The sequence below is a fragment of the Schistocerca piceifrons genome, chromosome 5 (genome assembly GCF_021461385.2).
Source record: "Schistocerca piceifrons isolate TAMUIC-IGC-003096 chromosome 5, iqSchPice1.1, whole genome shotgun sequence".
Lineage (NCBI taxonomy): Eukaryota > Metazoa > Arthropoda > Insecta > Orthoptera > Acrididae > Schistocerca > Schistocerca piceifrons.
The window spans coordinates 535,352,470-535,367,957 of record NC_060142.1 but is presented as its reverse complement, the minus strand read 5'-3'; the positions used below and the strand labels follow the sequence as shown (position 1 = coordinate 535,367,957).

The 15,488-nt window shown below is 38.9% G+C and overlaps 1 protein-coding gene across 2 annotated transcripts in view; it reads left to right on the top strand.

Annotated features, from left to right (window-relative positions):
- LOC124798121 (S-methyl-5'-thioadenosine phosphorylase) overlaps nt 1-1,967 on the top strand; it is a 38,558-nt gene extending 36,591 nt beyond the window's left edge. For both annotated transcript variants that reach the window (XM_047261379.1, XM_047261378.1), the window contains 4 exons: nt 519-686; nt 944-1,199; nt 1,273-1,482; nt 1,564-1,967. In XM_047261379.1, the coding sequence (XP_047117335.1) occupies nt 519-686; nt 944-1,199; nt 1,273-1,482; nt 1,564-1,599 (670 nt within the window). In that variant the 3' untranslated portion in view covers nt 1,600-1,967. The remainder of the gene's footprint in view (nt 1-518; nt 687-943; nt 1,200-1,272; nt 1,483-1,563) is intronic.
- Nucleotides 1,968-15,488: the final 13,521 nt, after the last annotated feature.

The following is a 15,488-nucleotide window of genomic DNA, read 5'->3' as shown; positions in this document are numbered from 1 at the left end:
AAGGAATCATATCAATCTTTAATGTAACTTTTACAAACTGTGGTAGGGGATTCCTGGTTCCACATTAATCTTGATAAGCTACTGGTGCCTTGCATGAATTCTACGTTGAGCTTGTTTTGTCCACCCAAAAATGTTGGCTGTGCAAATGTAGTCTCATGTCTAAAGCAGACTGAAGATACTTCTGTTAATAATTCTAAAATGGTTATCAGCTGTGTGTCTATATGGACTTGAGGAAACTGCCTGCAGAGTTGCTTGAATTATTAGCACTGTACAAATTATAAAGTGTGTGTAAAATTTGATCGAAAGTGCTCCAGTCATTCCAGAGTTATACCGGAATGTAACACAGACTCTCTCTCTTCTCTTTCTCTCTCTCTCTCTCTCTCTCTCTCTCTCTCTCTCTCTCTCTCTCTCTCTCTCACGCACAAACACACATTTTCATACCTATAGATTCAAAGACTGTGTATCATGTAATAGGCTTATACTGTCTTTAGAGCTGAACATAGTTTTTTCCATTTCAGGCATGGCCGCAAACACACAATTATGCCATCTGCTGTAAATTACAGAGCAAATATTTGGGCTCTTCGGGAGGTTGGGTGTACTCACATACTTGCTTCAACAGCAAGTGGCTCCTTGAAAGAGGAATTACATCCTGGGGACATAGTTGTATTAGATTCATTTATTGATAGGTAAGTATATTACATAAGATTGTATAAATAAAAAAGTCTACTCTTCAAGCATCGGCAGGGGAACACACACACTTGGCTCCAAAAGCTTGTAAAAGTTAAATCCTTTTGTGTGAGTGTTCCACTGCTGCCACTTGATAAGTAGATTTTTTTATCTGTCCCTTTACATTATATTATCAATAATTGATTATTTTTGTTGTTATAAGATTGTAAAAAGTGGAATGATCATTCATTTAATTTTTAATGGATAAAAAATCCAGGACCCAAGGAAGGAAGCAGACCTTCTATGATGATACATCAAAGTTAGCTGTTGGGATCTGTCACCTCCCCATGAATCCTGCGTATTGTCCTGTAACACGGGAAGTTGTTTTGAAGGCTGCACAGGATCTGAAAATTCAGTGTCATCCTACTGGGACATCCTTATGCATTGAAGGTCCTCGTTTTTCTTCTCTTGCAGAAAGCAAACTTTTTCGAACATGGGGTGCAGATTCAATAAATATGACCACTGTACCAGAGGTAAAAATTCTTTGTTGTACAGGAGCAACATATTTTTCATTATTCTGTGTCTACATTGTGAATATTGTTACAGGTTGTTCTTGCTAAGGAAGCTGGTCTGTGTTATGTTGCAATTGCCCTGATCACAGATTATGACTGTTGGAAAGAAACTGGTGAGACTGTGTGTGTTGAAGATGTTATGAAGACATTTAAAAAAAATATTGAGAAAGTTGTGAATTTAATCTCACATTCAGTAACACTAATTGCTCAGCATCAGTGGGATAAGACTATTGATGGATTACGGGTAATTAACATAGTGGTTTTTATTTTTTTAGATTCTGTCTATTGTGAATGTAAAGTGTAAACTTTTTTTGTTTTGTTTTAGGAGACTGTCAAGAATAGTATCATGCTACCTCATTGACAGTAAGCATTATCAAAGTTAAAAGTCAGAAGAAATGAAGTATTATGCTCAGCGTTATGCCATTGGTCTAAACACTGAAGAAATAAAGATTTTTTTTTTTTACATTTAAATAACAGTAATTGTAACAATGTAAACATTCCTGTTACATTTTGTAATTTAGATGTGGATTGTGAACATGTTATGGACAAATGTGTCCAACAAGAAGGGAATGAACGAGAATGTCAGATCATTCGTCTTGCTAAGATTTTCTTAGGTAGGAAATAATAGCCACAAAATGTGTATTTTTATTATTGTGAATTTTTTAATACCAACTTGTATTTTTCAATTGATCAGTCTTGTGTGGTTGGAAATAAAGGGTTGAAAGATAACTGCATTACTACCAATTAATACGAAAAACTGGAACAGATTAACAGTGGGTACTATGTCCAGAAACAAGATTGCAAATGAATTTTGTGACCACCAGACTGAAATCCATTGAATTGCAGTGAAGGATTCAAAATGCACCTGGCATTAGGTTGTGAATTTGCAGACCTAGTCCAGTGCATCCTTCATGAGTAGAAGCCTGACTTCAGGCTCAAGGGCAACGTTCTTATGAAGCTATACTTTTGTCCAAAAAGCTCTTACTTATTGTTGTATTTCTGTGATAGTTTAATTTTGTGTAATTGATTTCAAATAAGATTACAAAAATGTAATATTTCAGTGGTCAACAATATTTGTTGTATAGTTTTTGAGTCACAGATTCTAATTTATTGCCAAAGTGAGCAGTGCTGTGCTTTGGAAAACTTATGTACCACTTTTTATCAACACCAACCAGGAACATCATGGACAGTTCCTTTGTAATTTCCAAGCTTGCTCCAACACTTTGATGATAATTATTGACTAAGCAAACAAAATATGAAAGGAAATGCCACCTGTAGTCGACATTACCACATGTGCCACACTACCTTGTATATATAAAATGTCCACCATCTCAAATTTCTGCACTGTGAGGATAGCATGATTTGTATCAATCAGTCCTCCTTAAGAAGCCTAAAATACATATGTGGACTGTCAGATTTGCAGTGCACATGTGAGTGCTTTTAAATTTATCTTCAGTGGTATGTAGTGCTGGTGAATAGTTCCCATGATTTTAACTCTATCTGCATCATGATCTACTTTTTTTAGACAAAGAATCGTGTTGAAATTTTCCAGGCTCATCATTCAACTGCTATAGAGAAATATTGAGTTGGAAAGGAAGACAATTTTTTTTTTAATGAATAAAAGAAACAAGTTGAAAACACACATTCGCCACAGCATTAGTAAGAAGATGTTGTTATATATTTCTAGTAGTCTATTTGTGATGTTACTAGCATATTACTATGAACAAAACTTGCAGATCACAAGACTCTCGAGGGACATGCAACATGCAATCAATGTTAAGTTTTGCCTCAGTGGTTCCGGCAGAGTGAATTATGCAGATTCTATGCTTAATCTGAGCTATGGTGCAAAGTACAATGCCATATATTCTAGAAGTATAATTCATGATAGTATAAGCTTGAAGGGTTTTTAGTAGTTCATTGTCATTCAAAATATGTAAATCTGGCAATCCATACAGTTTTAAAATTATTACTCATAAAATTGTCATATTAAAATATGAAAGCTACATCAATGAAATCTACATTGTTGGTGGACAGTGACCAGCTAGTTCCTGTTAGGAGTGAGGGCCCACTTTAGACAATAAGTTTATGACTTACCAGAAGTCCCGTGTAGAGTTGCTAGGCTCCCACAGGGCAACTTCTCAGGTGGCGGATAGCGGAATGTTCACCAGATATGGTGGACACTGAGGAAATAAAATACCTGGGATGGATCAAAACTAGCAAAATGCTGCCTTGCAGCTGAGAGTTGTGTCTCCAAAGGCTAAGGGAAGAAAACCCGTCCTCCAGTATAGGTTGGACATAGGGTTGACAGCCCACTCTGTAAAAACAAAGCTGTTACGAAACTTCAACAAAGAAAAGCCAGATGGATAAAGGATTATGGACGAGGCTATGGAGGACAGGCAACCAAACGATGGAGAAAAGAAAAGAAAGAAAAACATTATAAAGCGTAAATTGGATTTGTTCATGGAATGTGAGATCACTACACTGCCCAGGAGCTCTAAAAGTGATGCTAGACCAAATAATGAACCTGAAGCAGAGCATCATAGCATTACAAACAAGAAATAAGATGGACCAGTAGTGGAATCCTAGAAAAGATAGAAGCAAACATGTTTTATAACTGTAGCGAAAGGAACCATGAGTTCGGGACAGGATTTGTGGTGCATTGCAAACTAAAGCACTTAGTAATTGGAGTCAACCCCATAAACCCAAGACTGTCGACACTTGGGATAAAAGGATAATTCTTCAGTTACTCCATAATTAACACCTACGCACCAACTGAAGAAACAGAGAATGAGGAGAAAGAAGCTTTCCATGAATCTCTGAAAAGAGCATGTAAGGTATGTCCAGGGCATGATAAAAAAAAAATAGTAGCTGGAGACCTAAATGCCCAGGTGGGAAGAGAACAGATCTATAGACTAATAATCGACATCTGTAGTGAATATGCTGTAAGTAATGACAGTGGGACAAGATTGATACTATTTGCAACATCTAGAAATGTGGCGGTAGGCTCAACATTGTTCCCACACAAGGAAATACATATGGGAACATGGACAGCACCAGATGGAAATACAATAAATCAGATTGACCATGTATTAACTGATGAGAGGCACAAGTCAAACTTACTGGATGTAAGGAGTTTAAGAGGTCCAAATATTGACATGGATCACTTCCTAGTTTGGGAGTGGGTGAGGGCAAGAATATCTAATGCAGTGAAAGGAACCTGGCCCGAGACCCAGAAATATAACACTACAGCTTTAGAACCAGAAGCAATAAGGGAACAACACCAGGAGAATGCTGGAGAATGTAACAGCATTGAAGATCAATGAGAAAAGGTGCAGACAGCAGCAAGACACTTGGAAACAGCATAAAGCAAACAAGAACCTTGTGGTTCAACACCGAATATGAAACAGTAACAACTGAAAAAAAAATGAAGCATATAAGAGGACATTACAACCACATTGTACCAGGAGGATAACATAAAGAAAAATAGAGGATTGGAAAAGGACCCATCAAAGGAAAAGAGGAGTGGGTTAAGGCAAATATTGAAGATATGGTGTTTCTGAGAAGTGTAAATGAGGCAAGGAAATTTTGTAGGGAGGTGAATAAGGCATGGAAGCCTTTCAAAGGCAGGACAAGGTAAGTAAAAGATAAGAATGGCGAAATTATAAGTGACAAGAAGGGGATATGTGATTGATGGTGTCGCTACTTTACTAAATTCCTTAATCCAAGACCGGTTGTACCAAAGTACCCAACAGAAATACTGGAGGAAGAGAACCCAGATAGCAGTATGGACCCACGTACTTAGAAGAGGTGAAAATTGCAATGAGGAAATTAAAGAACAACAAGGCGGCAGAAACAGGCGGCATTCCAGCAGAACTTTTCAAGTGAGGAGGCTCTGAATTGGAAATCAACATCCTGAAATTGGTTAATTTGATATGGGAAGAAGAGTAAATGCCTCAAACATGGAAAGAGGAAATTACATTCCCTACATATAGGAAAGGGGACCAGATGGACTGTGGTAACTGTAGAGGGATCACACTGCTTAAACTGGGATATAAAATCCTCTGTGACACACAGATGTAATATGTGATTGATACGTTAGCAAAGAACCATGACTACAAAGTTATATGTTTTCCACTGTACCACTGCCATTAAAAAGCAATTGAATTCATAGTGATGGAAGTGGGGCTGTACCAATGTGGATTTACCCCCGGTAAGTCAACTATCGACCTACTTACCCTAAGACAAATTCTAGAAAAAACAAAGAAAGATATAATTTTTCAATTGAATACAATAATATAGACAGAGCAACTATATCAAGCTCTAGATGAATTGGGTATTCCAAAAGAGCTGATAAGAGTAGTACGGATGACAGTGAGAGAAACGCAAGGTTGCATAAAAAACTAGAGTAATGTTGTCCAGTACTTTGGGAATTAAAAATGGAGTACAGCAAGGGGAGGCACTGGCATACTTCCTGTTCAATGTTGTCTTGGAAAAGATGATGAGAGAAGCAAATATCTTGAATGGGGGAATGATTTTTCATAAATCTGTGCGCATACTGACCTATGCGGACGACATTGACAAAGTAGCAAAACCTCCAACGGCAATGGAACAGACATTCACTGCACTTGAACAGGCTGGCAGGAATGTAGGACTAAATATCAATGAACAGAAAGCAAAATACATAGCTGCTGGGGAATTGCCAGCCGAAATAACGATGGGTAGTCATACCTTTGAAAGAATAGATCATTTCAGGTACCTGAGTTCGATTGTAACCAGCCTAAATGGCATCTCACGTGAAATAAAACAGACTACCATCAGCCAACAAAGCTTATTTCGCCTTAACAGAGCTTCTCTCTTCAACGTTCCTGACTAGAAAGACAAAACTAACCATTTATAAAACACTGATCAGACCAGTGTTTACATACGCCTCTGAAATCTGGGCTCTCACAGCAAAGGATGCTGAATCTCTGGATGCATTCAGGAGAAGGATACTCTGGAGAATCATCAGCCCAGTTTGAGAAAGGGAAAGGTGGAGAAGGAGATACAAACATGAGTCATATGCCATCTACAAAGACTGGCCTTTTAGAAGAATCTTGAAGTCATCTAGGCTGAGATGGGCTGGACACATGGCATGAATGAATGATACAGAAATACCAAAAAAGATTGTACAAGGAAAAATCCAGGTGGACAGAGAGAACATGGTTGACCAAGAACTAGATGGGAGGAAGGAGTCATAGAAGACATTCGGAAGATGGGCTACAGGAAATGGAAAATGCTAGCAAGGGACCAGAATAAACGGAAGGAGATACTTGAAGAGGCCAAGACTCGTGAGTTGTAGAGCCACAGAAGAAGAAACTAAGGAGGTGGGATGTGGACAAATTGAAAGAACCAGAGATGGGGTAGAGTTTGAGGGAGCATTATGCAATAACAGGCTGAAAAAGGCGAAAGTAGTACATTAGAAAACATGGATAGCTTCTCACTGAACGATTCGTAGCAACTTTCCCTAATATCCCATTTGTGCTCATATCTGAAGGGTTAGAAATTTAAGTTAGTGAAAGTGTGACATACTATATCTTTTCATAGTACTGTAATTTAAGTTTAACTATGATAAAGAATGACTTATGCACCTTTACACTTATTGTGACATTCATTGATAGTATTTTCTGTGTCGTGGAAGACGTTAACATAATCTGCAACCATTCAATCCAAACTTTGCTGACTCGTCTCGCTGTTGTTGCTGGCCATGCAATTCCAAAGTTCTGTGTGTCACTGCCCTGCCTGCATTCACACAGCTGGGCCTCTTTGTATATTGGTTGGAGGCAACTTTAACATGTTGAATTTAAACCAGGATGTCTAGGGATTCATTGTGAGGGGTACAGGAAGACAGTCATGCAAAATTCTTTTGAACACGTTTTCTAAAAACTGTCTTAAGCAGCTAGCTTGGCAGCCTGCATGCAGAAGAAATACCTCAGATCTTGTAGCTACAAATAGGTCTGACCTTATCGACAATGTCATTATAGAAACAGGGATTTGCGATCATGATGTAATCATAGCAACTATGATTACGAAAGATAATAAATCAGTCAAGAAGGCTAGGAGTGTGTTTCTGCTAGATAGCGCAAATAATCAGTTATTAACAACGCTCTTAGACAGTGAGTGGGCATCACTTAGTTCCAGTAAGATAGATGTAGAGAAATTGTGGGCAAAGTTTAAGCAGATTGTAAATCGTGGTCTGAAGAGCTGTGTGCCTAGTAAGTGGATAAAGGATGGAAAAGACCCCCCACTGTTTAATAACGAAATTCTGTAGATGCTGAAGAAGCAGAGGTTATTGCACTCTTGGTTCAAAAGGGAATGCATAAATGATGACAAGCAAGGTTGGTAGAGATTCGGGCATCTGTGAAAAGATCCTTGCGCAAAGCAAACAACAACTACCACCGTCACACCTTAGCAAAAGATCTGACAGAAAACCCAAGAAAATTCTGGTCATATGTAAAATCGCTAAGTGGGTCTAAGGCTTCCATTCAGTCCCTTGTTGACCTGTCTAGTGTGGCAGTTGAAAGTAGCAAAACGAAAGTTGGAGTTTTAAATTTCACCTTTAAGAAATTGTTCACACAGGAGAATTGTACAAACATAGCATCATTTGACCATCGGACAGACTCCCATATGGACAACATAGTAATAAGTGTACCTTGCGTAGAGAAATAGCGGAAAGGTTTGAAAGCAAATAAATCACCAGGTCTGAATGGAATCGGAGTTCGATTTTACAAAGAGTACTCTGTGACATTGGCCCCTTACCTAGCTTGCATTTGTCGTGAATCTCTCCCCAGTGCAATGTCCGAACCGACTGGAAAAAAGCTCAGGTGACTGCATATAAGAAAGGTAAAAGAATGGACCTGCAAAATTAAAGACCAATATCCCTAACTTCTGTTGGCTGCAGAATCCTTGAACATATTCTCAGTTCGAATGTATTAAACTCTCTTGAGACTGAGAGGGTGCATGAATCAGCACAGTTTTAGAAAGCATCACTCGTGCGAAACTCAGCTTGCCCTTTTCTCACAAGATATGCTGAGAATATGGAGGTAGGGCAACAGGCAGATTTCATATTTCTAGCTTTCCGGAAAGCATTTGACACGGTGCCCCAATGCAGGCTGTTAATGAAGGTATGAGCATATGAAATAAGTTCACACATATGCAAGTTGCTCAAAGGCTTCTTAAATAGTAGAACCCAGTATGTTATCCTCAACGGTGAGTGTTCATCAGAGACAAGGTTATCGTCAGGAGTGCCCCATGGAAGTGTGTTAGGACCACCGTTATTCTCTACGTATATAAATAATATGGCTGACAGGGTGGGCAGCAGTCTGCAGTTGTTTGCTGATGATGCTGTGGTGTACAGTAAGGTGTCGAAGTTCAGTGACTGTAGGAAGATAAAAGATGACTTGGACAAAATTTCCAGTTAGTGTGACGAAAGGCAGCTAGCCCTAAATGTGGAAAAATGTAAGTTAATGGAGCTGATTATACTCCATATGTTGAGAGAAGAGCTCTGACAGCTGGCAGCGCAGTTGCCAGTATTCGACATGGACGGGTAGCAGTGGGGGGGTGGAGCGGTGTGACAGACCTTACCGTCCTACCCTTCGGCCGGTGGCAACACTCAGCTCCTTCAGAGCCTAAAAATGCCGATTCGTTCATTGCAGCATTCCTGTAGGGGCAACATTCTGCTGACCGATGTGTTCCTTCATGGAATATTTTTTCACATGCTCTACCAGTGTTTGTCACCTTACACAAACCTGCACATAAATATTTTCTTTAATGATATTGCAGCCATTCGACTGTGACAATTTTTATGTTGTTGTTATACAGTTCAGATTTCGTTGTATTTGATACCAGTTTGATATCTTTTGACATATAAGTAAGTTACTGTACTTGAAAATGGCCTGTGGCCAAACTCTGGATCGTATAACAATAAAATAAAAGTTATTACTGTCAAACAGTGGTAACATCATTAAAAAAAGTTACCATGACTGCGGTTCCAGCCAAAATAAAAATTACACACAATCAGATTTTCAACATAAACAAGGTAAAGCAAATTGCACAAATGTTATGTGTAAAACATTGAATAAGGATGTTACCTCTATTTTTTGGGTGGGAGAACAGAAACCCCAAGATCATTGTCATCTGATTGGTCAACTCTCGTCACAACCACATAGTCTTCGGTATCTTCCCTGTGCATCTGATAAAGAAATTACGATATTATGAACGGATTCTTCTCTTACACCTTCTTCACGTGGTTCACAACACTCTTACAATTTTCTGGTGTTATTCGTGTGACAGCCTCATTTACCAGCCTGTGTGTCTTGCAACATAAAGGTTTTGTTTTGCTCCACATCTGCTTTTATTTGAGCCCAGATGAATTCAATTGCTTTTTAATGGCAGTGGTACAGTGGAAAACATATAACTTTGTAGTCATGGTTCTTTGCTAACGTATCAATCACATAATACATCTGTGGTTTGTATCGTTTCACTAATTCCAGAAGTTCCACTTTCCACATATTCTGTTCAAAGCCTATTTTACTGTCTTTCAACCAGCTGACTATTTCATCCCTCCTTGCAGCAGCCTTTGGTGCCTTATTTAATTGTACAGAATGGCACGGTGCATTGTCCGTTACAAAAACTCTACCAGAACTGACGTTTGGTAGCAAACAAGTAACGAACCAATCTTTGAATGTATCTGCATTCGTTTCCTCGTGGTAGTCGACAGTTTTTCTTGACTGGAACATCATCATAGCACAGGCCACAAAACCATTCATAGAGCCAGCATGAACTATAATTAGTTGTCCTCCCTTACCAGTTGACACACACATAGTTCCGTGGCACGTGTCAAATGTCCATACAACGGAATGTGCATATTGCATGTTGACCCATGTTTTGTCAATCCATTAATACCTTTCGTCCTGAGAAGTTTTCCTGACAGAAGCCAATTTTTTTCAAAACAGTGGAGAGACCTGTCGTTCTGCCTGTGAACAAACCCCTGTCTGACACTGATGCCACCAACATTTTAAATGTCAGATATTCCTTCCTGCTGTAGTATGCTTTTATGTGTTGCCTGATAGCACTTTCGTCAAAGTTGTCTGTTTCAGTCACACGAAACGATCTCTTCCTTGACTCTCCAGGTGCCACAATAACAGGGCTCGTAGCTGAATTGGTAGCCTCTTTTCATTTTTGACACTCTTCACTGTCGCTGTAGAGATGTTCAATGCTTCTGCCACTCTGTCAACTACTTTACTCACTGATATCAAAGGCCCACCATTGTCCCTTTCCCTTTCAAAGTAAACAAGCAATCTGTATATAAATTTGCATGCTTGGGATATCAGCGTAGTTCCTTTCCCAAAAGCCCTCTTTTCTGCACTACAGGCAGCCGTTTTCCACTTGTACACACTTTTCCACTTTTAAGTACGGCAAGAAACTCTCAGAAGTAGTGAAATGCACATGTATACACACAAACTTGAATGTAGCACATGGCGCAACTGACTGAAAGCAGCAGTCGCCCAGCACTACGGCAACACGGGCGTTTACACGGAAACGAAAACAAAAGCTCATGATCTGATTGACCGTCGTGGATGCGCGAAGCATGTGTGCCAAGGCTGCATCAATTGTCAGAGCTTTTCTCTTGCAATATGGAGTTTAGGAAGATCAAATCTGCAATGTTCAGATACAGTATTACTAGTGTCCTGCTTGACACAGTCAAATTGTTTAAATATCTGGGCTTAATGTTGCAAAGCGATAAGAGGTGGAATGAGGATGTGAGAACTGTGGAGGGAAGGCAAATAGTCTACTTCAGTTTATTGGGAGGATTTTAGGAAAAAGTGGTTCACCCATAAAGGAGACTGCATATAGGATGCTGGTGCGACCTATTCTTGAGTACTGTTAGAGTGTTTGGAATCCATACCAGGTTGGATTGGAGGAGGACATCAAAATAATTCAGAGGCTGGCTGTTACCGGTAGATTTGAATAACACATAAGTGTTACAGAGATGCTTCGGGAACTCAAATGGGAATCCCTGGAGGGAAGGTGACATTCTTTTCGAGAAACACTATCATGAAAATTTAGAGAACCGGTATTTGAAGCTGACTGCCAAACAATTTTACTGCTGCCAACATATATTGCACTTAAGGACCACAAAGATAAGATACCAGAAATTAGGGCTTATACAGATAGTCATTTTTCCCTATCTCTATTTGCAAGAAGAACAGGAAAGGAAATGACAATTAGTGATACAGGTTACCCTCGACCGAACACCATACAGTAGCTTGTGGGGTAGCTATGTAGATGTAGATTTCTGCACTTGACAACACTGAATTTTTCTTGCCTTTTTTAAGCAACAAAATATTTACTGAACTTCTGACATCAAACTTTATGACCAAAATGTGGGAGTTGATCGGATGGTTCAATCTGCAATAGAGCAATGCCCTAATCATTGTCCAAAGTAAGACTTCCCTGAAAAATCAAACTAAAACTACGGAGATTGTTTACCAGCTCTGAGGGAGCAAATTTTATGCAACATTTCTGAAGGAAACATGAATGGATTTAAATTTTGGAAAAAAACTTTTTCTGAAATTGTTGTTTAAAGAAAATGACTTCACTTTTAAACTGAAATATTTATGTATTCCGCATTAAACCTTTACGCAATGTCAAACAAAATGGAAAAGCTGACTTTAGTTTAATGGTAGCTCATTTGCTACTAAATGCAAAACACTGTTGTGCAATGTGACTAAAAACTGAGGACCCACTCCCTAGACTTTCTTGGCCCAAGTAAATCAAGCACCTCCAGCTTCTATGTTCTTCCTATGGCCCACAAACCCAGTCTCCCTGGCAGTCGCAGAGTTGCTGGCTTCAAAGCACCGACTGAATGTAGTTGATCAAAAGCTACAACTCAAGAGTATGAAGACTTCCCTCCTATATTAAAGACACCAACCATTTCTTAGATAGTTAACCCATTCCCACCGCCCACTTTGCTTGTTATCATTGATGCCACCTCTCTCTATGCCAATATCCCTGTGAACATTTTCTCAGTCGGTGTTCACTTGATTCCAAACCTTTGAAGCCCTTCCTGCTCACCTTAAACTGGATGGCTCCTTCCTCATGAATCGCTTGAGGGGGAGTTCTTTCCTGGAATCCATAAGCCTTCAGCACGTGGTTTGGTTTAGATCAGGACCATGCACAGTGTGCCGAACTTAACACACATTGGGTGTACGGGACATGTGTTGGCCAAGGCTCAGCCTGTTTCTCTCGCAATTTATAATCAAATACCTTTAAAAATTAATGTAAAATACAGAAGAGAGTAATGAAAATTTTCAGTATCTGTTATGCAGTCATATAAGTGACGGGTACTGCACATATGCTATGAAAAACATTACAATATCACAGAGAGAGAGAGAATCTAAATGATGTTGTTGACAATGAAAGAACAAAATATTGTGATCGTCAAATGGAATCCATCGTTCTGTACATCAAGAAGTACTTTGTGCTAAATTTTCAGCCATAGAGCAAAGGAAGAAATTGGTGGTACAAATAGTAAAATTTCTGAAGTCACATGCATTATTCCACTGTCATACACTTGAAAATTCAGAATGGAATACATCGTCTTCCTTCCACTGTCAGTTGCAACGGTTTACAGTGGAACTGAACTAAGAGTATAGAGAGTTCGTATATTATTGGAAAGTATGTTGGTTAAGTCAAAGAGTGTGGCTTGGACAATTTTTTGATTTCAAACCAGCTGTTGTTGAATTTATGAAGGAAAAAGGAGTGCAGGAACAAAAATTAGAACATCAATAATGGATTACAGACCTTATATTTTAAGTGGATGTGGCTGCTCACTGACCACAGAGAGACATTGGAAGGTGAGAAAACTTTCTGATTTGATGGGGATGCATTTAAAAGGAACATCACATTGTAGGATGGACACGCACATTACAGTTCCCTGAACTGCCTGGTGTTAAAGAAAACATGAGGTTTGAAGCATTCATTGTGGCCTTAAAAGAATTACAAGGATAGTTTCCTAAACATTTTTAAAGAAACTGGCGATCATATATCTGTTTTAGAGCTGTTTTCGAGACCGTTTCAGTTTAAAGTAACCCTGTGCATGTGCAGATGTAACTGATTTATCTGCAAGGTAATTCCAATTTTAAAGACAAGTCCGATTAATTTTAAAACTGCCCAGGACTTCTACATTGTTTTCCTCAGGTAGCGATTCTGTGGCTCCAGAAAGAGGCAGCAAAAGTATTACAATATCTCAGTCAACATGAGTGTATGAAAGACCTTTTTCTGATTATGAAACTAAATGTGTGTCAATTATATGGCAGTCTGAATGCGAAAATCTGTGAAAATGTCTGCATCTGTCCATATAAACAGTTGGAACCAGATAAAAATTGTATCTTTAGTGCACCAAAAATGAACAATGCAGAAAATTTGTTTTGAATCTGTGTTGTTGATAAATGTGAAATATAAAACAAAGTTCTATGCAGTGTGATTCCAGTGTCATTTAAATGTAATCTGTTCGCAATTTTCCCCCTCCTTGCAATCAGACAGTGTGGCATGGTATTGGGGAAAGTGTGCCAGTCAGACTGAGCATTGTGGCACTTGTGCTCACAAGCCGAATCCATGCCCATTCCTGGTTTAGATACATCGATGACTCCTTTGCTATTTGGACAAGGTATGTTACAATTATTGGAACCTCTATATACAGTCTCCCAATTAAATTTCACATGATCCTATTCTGAATCTGATGCCACATGTTTTGACATCATCGCTGAGGATCAGATAAACACCTATATTCACAGTAAACCTACTAACAAACAGCAGTACTTACATTTTGACAGTTGCCATCCTTTCCTTATCAGATGTTGCCTCCCATACAATCTTGGCATTTGAGGCAAACACATTTGTTCAGATGCAGACTCTTTACAGCAAAACCCACCATTCTCATCTCAGCATTTAGTGGATGTAATTACTCCAAATATCTAGTTAAAACGCAGATTTCCCAGGCCATCACATCCGATCCTGGTACTTCTGATACCCTACAAAAACCAACTTAGAAGTCTACCTCTTGTCTCTCAGTATTAACCTGTTTTTGAATGTATTAATCAGCTTCTTCAACACGGTTAAGATTTCCTAGAATAATACCCTGAAATGTGTTCCATTCTGTCTGTCATATTACCCACCACACCTAGAATACCTGTTCGTTGCCCTCCTAATGTCCACACTATTGTTGTCAGACCCTATGCTTCTGCACCCATCTCCCTAACCTATAGCCCCTACCCTGTGAACTCCCCACTGCAAGACTTGCCGTAAACACCCTCCTACCTTCACCTATACCAGCCCTGTAAGTGGCAAAACATATACTATCAAAGAGAGAGCCACCCGTAAAATGACACATAATATACCGTCAGTTATGTAAATACTGTTCGGCCTGTTACATTGGCATAACTACCACGAAGTTATCAGTTATGTTGAATGGGCATAGGCAAATGATGTATACTTAGGGTGATCAGATGCAATTGTTTAAAAAGGAGGACAAACAGCTTCAAAAAGGAAGACAAATGATGAAAAAAGAGGACACATCAAACAGGTCAACTGCAGATGAGGATACCACCTGTCAACTTTGGACAAGTCACGTGACTGCCGGGCCAGTAAAACTAGTAGTTAATTGTTACTGGTGGTCAGGTGGTGGTTCGCAGAGCAATATTTTTTTATTTTAAATTAAAAACATTGATTGTGGTGACAGTGTGTCATCAATTGTTTTTATATTTATATGTAGTTTTAAGATTTAACAAAGACAGCTTCCTAAAACGCCACTCCTGATTGATTACTTTCATGTGACTTGTCCAAAGCTGATGGATGGTATCCTCATCTGCAGAATTTCCCATCAAACATACGTTCAGTTTTAATAAATGAATTTATTATTTATAGACATAACATACATACATTCCTTAACAATTATTGATACTTCTTGGAGGAACCTTTTTTTTGCAGAAGTTTAGGCTTACTTAACAGATAATTGTAAAATGACACACCTGAAAATTCTTTTAAATTGTATTGGACCATCAACAGACCTTACACTGATTCAAAGTTTAATCTATTCCTCTCATCAGTGCACTGTGTGGTAATTAGAGAAAATATTCTTTCGGCATTAGCATTATGCCCTGAAATACTGAAAAAGTACTCAGCAACTCTGAGTGACAGTCAACTGACTTACTG